Source organism: Hibiscus syriacus, unplaced genomic scaffold, assembly GCF_006381635.1.
Source record: "Hibiscus syriacus cultivar Baekdansim isolate YM2019G1 unplaced genomic scaffold, ASM638163v2 tig00111427_pilon, whole genome shotgun sequence".
NCBI lineage: Eukaryota > Viridiplantae > Streptophyta > Magnoliopsida > Malvales > Malvaceae > Hibiscus > Hibiscus syriacus.
The window spans coordinates 3555947-3572186 of record NW_024063088.1 but is presented as its reverse complement, the minus strand read 5'-3'; the positions used below and the strand labels follow the sequence as shown (position 1 = coordinate 3572186).

General features: G+C 29.7%; 1 protein-coding gene and 1 long non-coding RNA gene across 2 annotated transcripts; one reads left to right on the top strand and one right to left on the bottom strand.

Moving 5' to 3' along the window:
- Positions 1-320: 320 nt before the first annotated feature.
- On the bottom strand, positions 321-2120 carry LOC120163025. Its single transcript, XR_005519608.1, has 3 exons — positions 1921-2120; positions 1560-1603; positions 321-445 (listed from the first exon to the last, which is right to left on the bottom strand). It is a non-coding gene; the product is annotated as an uncharacterized LOC120163025 (long non-coding RNA).
- Positions 2121-8895: 6775 nt separating this feature from the next.
- LOC120163068 (MYB-like transcription factor ODO1) lies at positions 8896-10797 on the top strand. Its single transcript, XM_039173087.1, has 2 exons — positions 8896-9208; positions 10144-10797. Exons 1-2 carry the CDS (start codon positions 8946-8948, stop codon positions 10685-10687), a joined length of 807 nt encoding a protein of 268 aa, XP_039029018.1. The 5' UTR covers positions 8896-8945; the 3' UTR covers positions 10688-10797.
- The last annotated feature ends 5443 nt before the right edge of the window (positions 10798-16240 follow it).

Here is a 16240-nt window from a genome sequence, read left to right as displayed (position 1 = left end):
TTAAACCTAGACTCATAATGTAAATAACAAAGATATTACATATGGAGTCAGGATATTTACCGCAGAAGGCAACAGCAGCAGAATCAAATCAAAATGTTGAAATAAGAAACTGCTGCTGCCATCATAATGGCTGTTATGTTTCGTACATATTTATTTTTAATTTTTTTGGGAAGTAAATGCGAGAGATTTTAGTGTAGTGCCACTAATCACAATTTATCTGCAGAGCTTCGAGGTACAGATATGATGGATAATAGAAAAGCATGGAACATGTTGACCATAAAACTTAAAGAGTTCCAACAAATGTAAAATCTACAATTTACCTTCAATCCAGATCAGCTATCTGCGAACAAATCATCGTCAAATCATTTTTTTCTTTTTGAAACTGTTTCCTGTCCTGCAGCACAGCATATTTCTTTGCATAAGATAGGAATAACCACACCGCATTCTTCACAACCCAAAATAGAGATTATCAAGAACAGGTATGGAAAGATGGGACCGTTCTTTTCACCTTATTTGATATATGTTTAAACATTCTTTCTTTTTGGGTGGCAGACCTCTGCCAAATATAATTGCCCTGACTTGTGGTTGAAGAGGCATTAATGTCTGTAGTGTTATCATGTGTTACGCTTGATTCCACCAAGCAAAGGTGGTCCAATCTATATGAGAGTTAAGCTCAGGATGGCGGCTAACAAAATTCTTGGAATATTGGTTTCAAATCACTTATTTGCTGTGGTTTCTTCGGGCTTTCTTTCCTTTTCTTTCCCCTTTTAACCTCTCCTTCTTAACCTATTATACTGTACTCTTGAATTAATGTGATTTCAAGTATTGCGAAGGACATAGGGTGTACTCTAAGTCTAAGCACTAAAACCTCTATATCTCTTGATGTGCAGGATGAAAAAAAAGGCAGTCCCAGCAAAATAAGATGCATATAATAATATTTAATATATAAAAAAATTTACTAACACATCTAAATGACAACTGTTTTCCATACAAATTTTTAAGAAATATGGTAGATCTGCAGCATCTTCTGCACGCTTCTAAATAAAAAAAAATGGAGAATAGCCCATGGTAAGTGTATGACTCTTTTCCTGTTAACTTTTATAGGTCGATGGGATGAAGCGGGAGCTTAAAGGTGGGTTTCTAGTAGTTATGCAGAAGTTATCTAATCAAGAATATGATGTCGATAACCCGAATAAGAATCAGAAGGAAAAACTTCTGCAGCAAATCACTTGTTTATGATGGAATTGAATCCTATGCATTTGAATGCCAAGACAATGGAAAACAATCATAAAAGCATATATGATTTTTCAATTTTACCCAAAAAAATCAAGTAATTCTCAGCCAAACAGCTTCATAACCCAACCGTTTGACTTATTTAAACATGATACATGTTCTTAAACACCAAATAAAACATCACGGCTCTACATATTCTCAGCATGACAAAAGTTGCAGGCAATAGATAATTAAAACTGAAAATAACTAAGTCATAGAATAGAGTCACCGATTCCCAAAACGGATTCAAAATAAAGTTAAAAGGCAATGAAGAATAAGAATAATACCAAGGCTTGAATGAACTTTCAGCAATCTCTAGAACTCCATTCAGCTGCAGAAACAAAGAAATAAATGAAGTAGGGAAGAAAAGGCCGAATTAATTAAAAAACTGAAGCTGTAAAAAAAGTGAATTATAAAGAAAGAAAAAGAGAGATGGGAAATCGGTTGCTGCGCAGTTTGGTTTGAGGAAAAAATGAAAGAAAATAGGGAGAAAAATTAGAGTGATTATTTTCTACATCTTTCGTTCAAAAAAATTGAGGAAAATGAAGAAAATTTATGTGTTCTAAATCCAATTACAAGAAACCATCATCAACCATATGCAAAAGAGGAACAGAGAAGAAAGCAGGGAGAACAGTAAAGAACTTAGACCTTCGTCCGGCCATTACTAAATTCTCCGATTGTAACTACAGTTGTAGTCGGAGGCGCGGCAGAGAGTCACGAGACGAAGTTAGTTTCAGGTGAAGGAGATCTGGTATGTGAAAAAAATGGAGAAGAAATGGAGCGAAAAGAAGGGAACGCACTAACTGTGCCGTTGAAGGCATAAAAGAATATTTAACATACTATTATTAAGTTTGAATTTTGGGTAAACTACTGGATTGATCACTCTTATTTTATATTTGTATATTTTTGCTCATCAAACTAAAAAATAAATAAATTTTGATTACTTATATTATTGATTTATAAAATTTTGATCACTTTATGGATTGTTACAATTTGATTACTGAGCCATTAACTCCAATTAGATGACATGACAAGTTAGTTAAAAAGGTTAATTTTTAATTTGACCCCTGAACTTTAGACAGAATGCTAATTTGAACCTAAACTTTAGATGAAATATTATTTTGACCCATAAATTTTAATTAAAATATCAATTTAACCTCTGAATTTAGGGATGGGAATGGGACTCGGACCCAATGGGTTCCGACCCGATCGGGTTGGGTTTTTAAAAAAAATCAGGGTCGATCGGGTTTTTTAAAGGTGATGTTCGGATCAGGTTGGATTCGGGTTTAGGGTGAAAAATACCCGACCCAACTCGACTAAAAAAAATATAATTTTACCTTATATATTTAGGAATAATTACAATAATACCTCTCTATATATTATTTTTTTTCAATTAAATCATTGTTTTTATTGAATAAAAATAATATTTTTATTATTATTTCGGTCATGTCGGATCGGATTCGGATTTTATCTAAAAAAAATTGGGTCTATTTCTAGTCGGGTGGAGGGTATATATTTTTCGGGTCTGTTCGGATCGGATGAAATATGTAAAATTTCTGAGTCGGGTCGAGTTGACCCAAACCCGGCCCATGCCCATCCCTATCTGAATTCGACCAAAGTATCTCGTCACTACCATCACTCACTATTGTCTTTGTCTATCACCGTCGATCAACATTGGCCACCGTCATCGTTGATTGTTAGACCCAAGATTTTTAGTCCACTCATTTTTAACCTCCTAAAAATGAATATAGTGGTTGTTTCATCATAAAGTATCTAAAAACTCAACAAATATAGTCCAGAGCACTTCGACTTCCATTAAAATTAAACTATAATAATAGGTTTATCAATAATATTCCTTTTAAAATAAGGACATAAAAGATTTAAACCTAAATTTTTTATTTATAATATTATTATGCTATATTTTTTATGTTTATAATATTATTTTTAAATTTTTAATATTTATAAAATATTAAAGATGTAACCTAAATTCGATAATTTACCCTAAATAAAAAATATTTTTTTCAATCAACTAATTATTTATGGTTCACCCCCTTCTGATTTGTGTGGAAAGTCCTGAATAAACCGATGTCCAGGTTGAGAGTTGAATGGATTTCGAGAATGATGAATTCAAAGGAAAAGCAAGAGAAAGAAGGGTATATTCTCTTGAGTCTTAAAGGGCTATATTATATATTTTGAGATATATAGTAATCATGGAAAATTTTAGAATGCATGCTATATATTAAAATGCACCACTAATTTTATAAGATAAATTTTTTAAATGGTCATTATATTATGTTAAAATAATTTTTTTAAACATTAAACTTTTAAAAGTTACATCATGGATATTAAATTTTGATTTTTATTATAAAATGAATACCACGTCTTTAACTTCCATTAAATGAGTAATGTGACATATTAAATTAATAAATAAAAATCTCACTTAACTTCTCAATTGTAATTAAAATTTCATTTTGATATTTTTCAAAGTTTTTAATTAATAATTCTAAAAAATCATTCTTTAAATATATATAAATTCACAATTTTTTTAAAATTATAAAAATATTATTAAAAACTATACCTTTATGAATTTGTTAATTTATAAAATTGTTTTATAATTATTATTTTTTATTTAATTGTGATTATATTTGTAAAAAATTATAATTTATAATTTTGGAGATCCAATAATTTCGGTTATCAAAAAAATGAAATCAACTTTTATATTAAGTAATGTGGTTCAATTATTTAATTTTTGTTTAATTATTTTAAATATAGTTTTTAAAATGTATTTATAATTTTAAAAATAAATTTTGAAAATCCATATATTTAAAAATTATTATTTTTAATTATTACTTAAAAAAGTTAAAATAAAAAAATAAATTTAGTCACAATTGAGGGAGAAAATAAGATATTTTTTTTATTTTGTATGTCATATTACCCCTTAAATGATATATAAGTGTCAGTGTTTTTTAACGAAATTCAAAGTTTAATGATCATTTTATAATTTTAAAAGTTGAATGATCAAAAAAATCATTTTATTATAGTTTAATGACTATTTATAAACTTATATCGATGTACACTAATGTATGACGTTCATTGTAGACTCATTCTAGTAATCACATGGTTTAGGGAGTGTTATACAGTGACATGATTTATATCACGTCACTTTTTTATAGTTTTTAATTACAAGATTATCTTTATCTTTGGAAAATTAATAAATTTTAGATAAATTAAAGGACTGGTCACTTTTATAAGTTTTGCACATTTTTTGTCACTGGATTTAAAAATATAATATTTGATCACTTTCATTTTTATTTAATTAAGATGTGATCATTTAGGGTTAACTATCTTATGACCTTTAACAGATTGTCGACATGACACAATGAATTTATAAAATTAAAAAGGTAAACTACACAAATGGTCATTAATATTTGTGTAATTTTTTTCCCCACTAAAGTTTCAAAAGTAACAAATTGGTCACTAAAACATCAAATAGGTCCTTGAACAATGACCACATATTAATTAAATAAAAATAAAAGTGACCAAATCTTTGTTAAATAGAAAATGAAAATCACCAAAAATTATGTCTTTTGAATTCAGTGAGAAAAAAAATACAAAACTTAAATGAAAGTGATCAATCATGTAGTTTATCCATAAATTTTCTTGGAACTTTGATTCTTTTCATTCTCCTTTATTGGGTTGTTCAATAAAAATAGAGTGAGGGCTCAATCTTGTTCCGTAAAAATATGCTTTCAACTTGTTTTTCATCTTTTCCAATTTCCCCTTATCTTTAATGGCTTACAAAAAGATCTTTGAGTGATATATCCTATGACCTACTAATTGAAATTTTGATGTGTGTTGCCACGAGTTAGCTCATTTTTTTCAATGTCTAATTTCATGCAAATGATAAATATTTTTCAGGATGTCACATATATATTAATAATATAAATATTTTTATAAGAAACAAGTATAAATAAAATTTCATGGTAAACATCATTAATAAAATGAACAATTAATACAAAAAAATCCATATTTTAAGATAAACATATGTCCACCTTGACGTACACATAGATCTGCCGCTACTCTTCACCTAGAGGTGGAACACAAGTTGGACTAGAGAGTGCCATGGCCCGTCAAAATTTAAAAATATTATAATTTGACTCTTAAAATATTTAAAAAATTCAATTTGCCCTCCAAAATTTTTAGAAATTCGAATTAAATTTTAATTTTTTAATGTTTTTAATTAAACCCCTCTAATAATTTTTATAATTTCTCATTAAGCTTCTCAAATTTTCAAAAATTTTAGTTAGACCCTAATTTTTTTAAAAAAAATATATAAACTAGACATTCAAAAAGTTAAAAAAATTAATTTAAATATCTAAATATTTTAAAATTTTAAGTTGACACTCCTAAACTCGATCATCAGCCTTCGTCATTGTCTTCCCCACATAGAATAGTTATGTTTACAAAAGGCCTTATAGGTCGAGAGCCCACAAACTTTGTGTAGGGGGGATTGTTAATATCTTTCAAGATTTCGAGGACCAATTGTGTAGATGGTAGGAGGTCTAGTGGTTGTTCTCATCACATAATTAAAGGACGATTATTTATTTAGGAACATGACATGTGGAGATAAGGTGGCGTGGTGATTGATATTTCTAAATGGATTTAATGATTGAGGATTAAAGTTTTCGTTAATGATGGTTAAAAACGAAAATTTTCATTTTGAGTGACCAAAATGAAAGAACTCTAACAATAGGATGACCATTGGTATAGTTTATCCTAAAAAATGAAGTAGTGCTGACGTAATAAGTGATGATATGATGATGTAAGAGAGATAAGGGAGAAAACTACCAGCAAACAGTAGGGACCTAAAGGAGTAGGGTTAATTTTTTTAATAAAAAAAAGTAAAAATAAAGTGAGGCCCCACACATCAAGCGGGCCCCAGTGTCAAGTTTAGGTCTCGGGCTTCTTTCAAAAATTCGTGGGGTCCAAACATGTTTACTCCAACTCCCATCCTTTGTGCGTGTCATACACGCTCCAAGTTATTCCCCTATTAAGATTTTTTAGGGTAAACTACGTTTACTATCTAAATATTACTTCTATTCCCTTTTGGTATCTAAACTTTATATTTTCTCAAAATCATAACTAATGTTTAGTTTAGGTTATAATTTAGTACTCGTTGTTAAAAAATTAGCAGAACTGTTGACGTGTTTTTTTTGTTTTTTTAATTATGATGTGACATTATCTTATGGTGACACGGGAACATCACCGTTAAGTTTCTAATGACGGGTACTAAAATGATACATAAACTAAACATTAAGTATAATTTTAAAATATAAAATTTAGGTGCCAAAACAAAACAAAACTAAACAAAAATAATAGTTTAAATATTGAACGTGTAGTTTACCTTTCTTTAACACTATGAGAATATTATAAAATAATATATGTTTAGAATATTTTTTAATTAATGACAAAACACACACTTTACATACACAAATATTCAAATCCGAAAATTTTAAAAAGAAAATCACACTCTTTTTACCACTAAAATCAAACGTTGGATTCATTCCCTAATTAAGTCATAATACCATTAACGTCACACGGTGAATTTATTCCCTAATTAAGTTGTATTTCATTTGAAAGAGATAATTCTCTAATTTTGTCGTAACGTATAATAGAGTGATTTAAAAATCCCAAAAAATCTTGGACGATACATGCTATAAGACATTATTCACACAGTAAATTTTGTAATTAAATTCATAAAAAAATCGATTGAGATCCGTCAATTCAATCAATATCTTATATATTTAATTGTCGAATGTCTTGTTTTTGTTTTTATTTAGTTATTAATAAAGGTTGAAATGGCACTTGTTATTGGGGGGGGGGGGCAAGGAGGCTCATTTTCTTGTTGTGAACACAATGAAAGTGGCCTGATTTTATTACTAATATTTTAATTCTGATTTTTTTTATAATCTTCATATTTCAGTTTATTAATCGATTAATTCAGATCGGATATTACAGAAGCAAGCGTAATTCTTCTAACCCAATTTACTTCATTTGCAAACGTCGGGATTTGAACTTTTGACCTTACTTAAGGGATATAGTGTCTCGTCCCACTAGACCAACTGATTGTCAGTTAATTATGATTTTTTATAAGAAAAAAACATGTTTAAAATGATTTTGATGATTTTTTAATGTTTTCCGAATGTAGTAGGTTAAATGTTTAAGTAAGGATCTAGCCTATTAATTATTGTTCATATAAGAGTCTAATCTTTCAAAATGATCAAGGGTCTAACTTTTTTAAAATATACTCAAATAAGGGTTTAACATTTCAAAAATATCAAATAAGGACCTAACATTATTTAGTCAGCCCAGATAAGGATGTAACTTCTTCTAATCTCCTCAAGTAAGAATCCTTATTTGAAGATATTTTAAAAGATTGTTTTATTTGAGCATATTCGAGAATCTTAGGCCCTTATTTGAGCAAGTAAAAAAAGGTTAGGCCATTTTTTAACCGTTTTAAAAGGTTAGACCCTTATTTAAACAACAACTTAAAAAGTTAGACAATTATTTAAACATTTAGTGAATTTAATATATATTATATTTCACATGACACGTTCTTAGAGTGTCATGCGACTTTGTTTTATAATTAAAGAACAAAATGAGATTAAAAAAAACGTTGTTACACCCTGAGATTTCAATTCAGATACATTGATTAAGTATAATAGTTGATTCAAATGATTTAGATTCAAGGAGTTACGTTTACATTTTATATATTATTGATAGATTAAGAAAATTTTGAACATATGTTACCTTTTAATCACCTCTTACGATTAAAAAAAGGTAAACTACATGTTTAATATCTAAACTATTACTTTTGTTTCATTTTGGCAGATAAATTTTATTTTTTCAAAATCATACATAATGTTTAGTTTAGGTTTTATTTTTGTACCCGTCGTTAAAAACTTAATGGTGATATTGACATGTCGCTATAAGATAATGCTAGATCGTCATTGAAAAAATAAAAGAATGTCATGTTAGTAATTTCGTTAACTTTTTAACGGTGAGTATCAAATTAAAACTTAAACTAAACATTATATATGATTTTTTTTAAATAGTTCAGGTACCAAAATGAAACTTATATTGCGTAGGGATAGGCACGAGACTTGAACCCGACAAGTTTCAGCCCGACCCTACCAGACGCTATTAGGTAGGATTTTTTAAAACAAAAATTGGATTTGGGTCGGATTTTCACACGACGTGTTCTGGTCGGGTTGGTTCGAGTTTAGGATGAAAATAGCCGACCTAGCCCGAAAAATATTGCAATTCTACCATATATATTTATAAATAATTAAAATAACACTTCTCTCCATTTTATTTTTTCAATTAGATCTATATTTTTTATTTAATAAAATTAATATTTTTTAAATATATTTATTTTAAATCGGTGGGATTGGGTTGACCGAAAATCTTACTCAACCCGATCCATGTCCATCCCATATCTTTGGGGTAGTGAGATACACATGCACCAAAAGAAAGTGAGGTACCAACACCTTGAAAAATAACATGATTTTGTGATTTACCCAGAAGAAAGTGAAATTGAGTGGTATATATATACATAGGTGGGTGAGTGGGGCTTTTGGTCCATTGTTGCAGTTCATCGGTAGCTCAAAGTGATGGGAAGGCAGCCTTGTTGTGACAAACTTGGTGTGAAGAAGGGGCCTTGGACCGCCGAGGAAGACAAAAAACTCGTCAATTTCATTCTCACTCACGGCCAGTGTTGCTGGCGTAGCGTCCCCAAGCTCGCCGGCCTCCGCCGCTGCGGCAAAAGCTGTAGACTGCGCTGGACCAATTACCTCCGCCCCGACTTGAAGCGAGGCCTCCTCAATGAAGATGAAGAGCAGCTTGTTATTGATCTTCATGCCCGTCTTGGCAATCGGTTGTTTATCAAATTTCCTCCTTTTTTACATTTTCTATTCATCAATTCTTTTTGGAGCTTTTCAAGTTATTTCATAACCAAATTTTAGTGTCTTTTCTTAAAAAATTAAATTTTCGTATATTTTAAATCTTTTTGTTGATAATTTGATTTATTTTTAAAATTTTGTAAATTTATTTTCTAATATATATATATATATATATTGGTATTATGAAATGCTATTTTTAGTATAAATTATGTATTTAGTAACTCATCTATTCCTGGGATTTAGTTTTGAACACTCTATTTTTCTTTTTTCAAAATCATATTTAATGTTCCATTTTGATCACCCAACGTTAAAAAATAAATATAACAATTGGTGTGATAATTTTTTACTTTTTCCACTGATGATGTGACATTATCTTATCCTGACATATAAATGGTTCTGTTTATTTTTTAACAGTAGTAACCGAAATGAAATTAAAACATAACATTATGTATGATTTAAAAAAATGTTGAATGATCAAAACATAACAGCAAGAATAGATGTGTGACTAAATAAATAATTTACTCTTTCTTTTTTAACATGATATTTATGCATTTAGTCACTCATCTTTTCCTAGGATTTCATTTTGGACACTCAATTATTCTTTTTTTAAAATCATATCTAACTTTTCGTTTTGATCACCTACGGTTAAAAAAATAAATATAACGGCTGGTGTGACATTTTTTTACATTTTTTCAATGATGACGTGACACTATCTTATAATGACATATCAATGGTTCTATTTATTTTTTAACAGTAGGTGATCAAAATAAAACTAAAATATAACATTATATATAATTTAACAAAAATAGTTGGATGGTTAAAACAGAATTACAAGAATAAATGTGTGACTAAAAGCGTAGTTTACCCTCTCTTTTGTTAACAAGATATTTATGTTTTTCATTATCTTTAGGTGGTCCAAAATTGCAGCAAGGTTGCCCGGAAGAACCGATAACGAGATCAAGAACCACTGGAACACCCACATTAAGAAAAAGCTCATTAAGATGGGGATCGATCCCATTACTCACGAGCCTCTACACAAACCAGACACCCCACAAGAGGCAGTCGTCGGAGCAACCAATGATCATCACCCGAATCTTGATGCTGTTGATCAACTAGAGCTCCCCAAAGATAGTGGCGATGTTTCTTCTTCTGCTGCTGTTGAATTTAGCCCTCCGACCGAGAATTCCTCGACCGATGAATCGGTGTCCGGCAACGAGGAAGATCCGTCGTTGAACTTGATATGGTCCGAGGCGTTTCTCAATGACTTGACGTGGAACTTCAGTGGCCCGGGTTCCGGAGGAGAGTACGGTGAACTTGGGTTTTCTTCATCGGAGGAAAACACCTTTTCGTGGGTGTTGGATGATCGGAACGTGGTAGATGATCATCGGAGTTTCAGAGTTGGCGGGTTCGGTGAAATTGACTTCAATTCACTTGACATGGGTGGCAAGGTTTAGCATGCACCTAGTGCCAGTGCCTTTGTGTACTCGTGTAAAAAATTAAAAAAATAAAAAAATAAAAAATTAAAAATAAAGGGTAAACTACCTACTTGGTCACTCACCTATTGCATAGTTTCTATTTTAGTCAGTTAATTATTATTTGTTTCTATTTTAGTCAGTTAATTATTATTTGTTTCAAAGGTATAATGATAAAATTATCCCAATGTTTTCACAAATCATCACTTTACCCCTTCTTTTTTTTTTGGAGCATTCTAGCCTCCAACGTTTCAATTTTTGCTCAAACATACCCTATTGGATGGGAATTGTTAGCCAACTAACGATTTCCATCTAACATGTGTTGTTCTAACCAAAAATTGAAACGGGGGCTAAAATGCTCCAAAAAAATATGTGGTAAAGTTATCATTTGTGCAAACGCTAGGGAGTAATTGTGTCATTATGCCTTTTTCAAAATCATACCTAACGTTACGTTTTGTTTCTATTTTGGTCACACGTCGTTAAAAAATTAACGGTGATGCTGACATATCACCATAAGGTAATGTCACATTAACATCAAAAATAATTTTAAAAAATTAACAGCAAGTGACCAAAATAGAACTAAAACATAACAATAATTAAATGATCAAAATAGAAACTAAATAACAGGGAGATGATCAAATAAGTAGTTTACCTAAAAAAACATAAGTCTTCATTACTGAATCCCTTACCACATTAAGCTTCCTTTCCAGCTAAACTGTTGATCCCTTGGTTAGGATGAGAAACAAAAGAGAAAATTAGTTGGTATTTAAAATTAAATTGATAGTTTTTAACTAAAATTTAAAGAAGCCCTTGACTTTATTACTTTTGTTTTATCTAAATAAACCATTATCATTGATTATTATGGCATATGGGTGTGTTTGTTTCATGTAATTATTTTCTTTGGTTAACATAAATGATTTTGTGATCAACATAAATAATATAATTTTATATAATTAAGTAAATATTTTTCAAAATCTATTTTTAACAAATTAAACAAATGTTAAGATTCTAATGAGTTATCGGACGGATTACATTTTTAATAATCTAGAGTGATTATATGATAATATTTGTTCAAAATATTTTTTTAATATGTTGACAATGCAAATACTCTGTAAATATAATTATTTGAACCCAAATCTTTTATAAAAAATAAAATTCTCTTTTATTATTAAGATCAATAGATGAATCCACGGATTCTACTTAAACTTTTCTAAAGGAAGTCCTAACAATATCATTTATGAGTTTTTAAGATGGAAATAAGTAAGCTTTAAAGGCAGCCATTGGCTTTATGGCAAAGATAATTGGTAAGTGGGTATGCTGTCACTTTTCCAAAAAAGCAAGGATACTTTGCAATCTCTTCAGCCTTTTCAGTTTTACATTTTTTATATGAATAAACCACACAAATGATCACTAATGTTTAAGTAAGTTTTTGTTTTCCCATTAAAGTTTCAAAAGTTACAAATCGGTCACTAATGTTATCAATCTTTTATAAATTGATCATTAATGTTATTGATTTGTTACAAATTGATCACTCGAAGTTAACCGCCGTTAACATGTAGAACAGAATGCACAGTTGGACCGTTTAAAGCTTACATGGACTGGGTTAACTGTCACACAGGAGACCCTAATGTCTTCAACGATCACCTCTTCACCTTCAAATAAAAAAATCCAATCCCTAAACTTAATTTAGAGTGTTTTCATTCATATCTCTTTTGTTTAAAATTTATCAGAAAATTATAAATTAAGAGTTTAATAATAGAGATTACGTATCATGAAAATGTATTTACAATTCAAGAAGAAAAAGGTTTAACATATTTATGATTGTATTTACAATTCAAGTTGTATCATGGAAATGTGGGGCATCTTCTTTGAAGCATTTGTCAAAAGAATGCAGAAATTTGTTTGAATTATTCGTAATGAAAGCTCGACTACTGGTGGTTCTTCTGAAAGTACCTCATCTGTCTGAAGCACTAAATTGCCATTGGGGATTTTGTTATCTATATTGAAAATTTTGTTCAGTTGTGCTGAATTAGTGTATGTTGGTTTCGAGTGGGAGTGTTTTGTTTCTTGCTGCATATATATTGACATGTGATCTATTACTTTCAGAAGGGATAGGAACATATTTTCGAGTGGGAGTGTTTTTGTTTTTGTTCAAGGTTATCTTTCTATCTTTGAAAAGATTATGGTCTTTGCAGACAAAAGGGTTCATTCTTCTCCATCGAATCTGGCTAGAGATGGGAAGAAGGAAAGTTCAACACCAGATGGAATGGAACTACCAGATGAATTATTTGGCATATTCATCCAAAATCACTATTAAATATGCATGTGCAATCAGTGGTGAACATTAGTAGAAACAACAGCAATGCCAATGTGATCCAGCATGAAAGCAGTATGTTTTCAAGTTCATTGTCTGAAAAATATTTGGTAGAAAATGCAAGTATGATTGTCTATATCTAGCAAACAGTATGGTAGTTTTCAATATGTACATATATGCATTCCATGTATGTAGTGTTTCTTTTCTTCGTCTCTGGTATTATTAGATGCTTTAATTACTGTTATATTTCATGGCTTGATTGATGACTGTTGTTTCCCATCATAAACATAACACTAAAAGAAAATATGAAGCTGTTTTAATAGAAATCATGACATCTTCATCCATTCTCTTGATTTGTTCACATATATATTTCCATACTTCCTATTTCCTAGGATATTTTTAATCTAAGAGCTAATATCTATTTTTTTTCACTATGCAACATTTCATTTCTTAATTTTTTTGGTTACTCGTAGTTTTTTTCTAATTATCATACGATTGATAAATTTCATATGCGATTTGGTTTGCTTTTACCTAGAGATTAAATTTATTAAATTGAATTAAAATTATAATTAAATAGATATAATGTGTAAATATTGAGGACTAAATGTTGAATTATACAATTTCTTTTAACAACAACGACAGCTCATTCGTTAAAATATCACGGCAAGTGACTTTATTGACAAAATTAAAAGATCGATGGTAAAAATAGATGAGATAAATAGTTAAGTAGTCAATAGTATAATTTACCCTTTAATTATTTCTTAATTAAACTGATATTTATTCATCTGTAAGACACTGATGAAAAGAACTCTTTTAAATATATCGATTGTTACAATCCATTTATATCAAAATCAAACAATAGAAACATTGAACTTTGAATTTAAACCTAAAATGTCGTCAAAACTCAAAACCCTAATTTCTATCAAAACTTAATTAATTCAAAGAATACACTTATGAGTCCATGAGAGTTTCTTACATTGGAACAAACTTTTCCCCACTAACCTAACTTCTCCAAATACTTGTTTCAGTTATCAATGTCTGTCTTGTCTGCCATTCTGATATTTATGTCTAATTCATTGAATATCATAAAGATATGGCAGGATCAACATTACCACTTAACCATAATTAAAAATAAATTATCTTACTTACAACTTAATTCATGTCACATTTACTTTGATAGTTATCAATGATGTCATTAACCAAATATGATTTCGACTTCTTAATTGTTTCATTGACCATATATATAAATGCCTTCCTACAATTTATATGCTACCCTACCAAACTATTTCTCCTCCACCGTCATCATAGTTAACCACGCCTTTTTCTTTTTCATCATTTAAAAAGAAAAAAAATTCATTAATTATAGGTAGAATGAACTTTTTGGAACCTCAATTTTATTAGTTTAACCATTTCAGTACTTCATTTTGTCATAACCATTTTTTCGTAAAACAATTAAATATTATTTAAAAAAACTATTATGATTTTATTTTGGAAAATTTGGTGATTTGGAATTGATTTGAATAAAATGAAAAAGGAGTGGCTATTTGGATTAGGTAGGTCGAATACTTAAAAACATCTTTTAAAAACAATTTTAAGAAAAATCATTTTTTAAGACAAAAAACTGGTCTGTGTTTACAAAGATTCAATTAAAACGGGTTCAGGAGTCGGTTACGCGTGGGGAAGGATTAGCACCCCCACAACGCCCAAAATTAGTATTGTGTTGCTTACATGTTGTAGTAAATGATGGAGATCATGAATCGAATATAAAATTAAATTATTATCCATTTATTGAAATTTAATTAATTTGCTTCAAATTGATTAATTTGAGAAAATTCTTTAACTTGAAAAGAAATCTCAAGATTAGAAGTCCTCCGTCGGGAAAGCTATTTCGACTATTTCTTATCCGTAAAGAATATTCCCTCTTCGATAAAACACGAATCGAATATAATTTGAAAATCGATATTTGCATAAAATAAAATACCACATAAACACATTGAATTATTTGAATAAACAAGATTCATTTAGTAAAATAAACTATATTTATTTCAAGTCTCATTTCGTTCGAACGTCGTATCAGATTGTACCACTTTGATTAAGTGATACTTTCCATGCCCGTTCTACAACTACGGGTTCTTGAAATATTTGAATAACATATCGAGATAAGGAAATAAGGTAAAAACAAACACAATTATAAATGAAAAATAAAAATATTTACAACATAAAAATAATATTTATTAAATGTTATACATAGTAATACATAAAATAGGAAACATGCGTTTACATAAAGGACAAGAATGAAAACAAATAAATATTACAAACCGTAATACAAATGAGCAAAAAAAAGTATTTGAACTTACAAGGACCAAAATGGAGAAAAACATAAACTTAAAGAACTGAACAACAAATAAAAATAATCCAAAGCCAAGAACAAAATATTAAACATTATGTACTAAAAATACAAATCACCAAAAATAATATTAGGGACCAAAATGAAAATAATAGAAACTTGAAAGGCTAAACAATAATTACAAATAAAACAGAACCCTGATCACAAATGTTAAATAATACATGCACTGGAAATGAAATAAACCCATAACTAAAAATAAGAACTAAAATAAAATTACATGCTAAAAATCGAAATAACTAAAAATATATAATTTACAGTGACCAAAATAAACACGCGCAAAATAATATGGCCAAATCAGAAGCCACAATATTTAGTGAGGATCGAACATGTAAATAAACCCAAAACAAATAATATTATGACAACACAATGCCTAAAATAGAAAGTATGCAAAATAAAAGGATCAAACATGATAATAATCCATTTCATTTTATAACGAAATAATAGATTACAAAAATTGAAGGGCCTAAAGTTGTAATATGCCCAAAAATCATGAAAACACAGGAGTAAGGGAAAAACTGCGTCATTTTGGTTTGGGTATTTAAACCCAAACCGAGGCCCTTTTCTCACCAACTCCCCTAATTTCTCCTTTGCCTCGGAAAAGAGAGAGAGAGAGAGAAATCTCTAAACTCTCTCATCAGAAAAGAGACGAACGTCGCCGCCGGTGGAGCTCACGGCGACAGGAGAGATGCCATTACCCCCAAAGGTCCTTCTCGACCCCTCTCTTTGATTCCCAACTCCATTCAACCTAAAAACCCTTCTAGGACCCCAGATCTACAAGATTTACCTCTCGGCAAAATGGCTCCGACAACCTTTG

Coding starts and splice junctions, on each gene's coding strand:
- LOC120163068 (XM_039173087.1), top strand. CDS start 8,946: ATGGGAAGGCAGCCTTGTTGTGACAAACTTGGTGTGAAGAAGGGGCCT. Junction 9,209..10,143: donor CATGCCCGTCTTGGCAATCG/GTTGTTTATCAA, acceptor CATTATCTTTAG/GTGGTCCAAAATTGCAGCAA.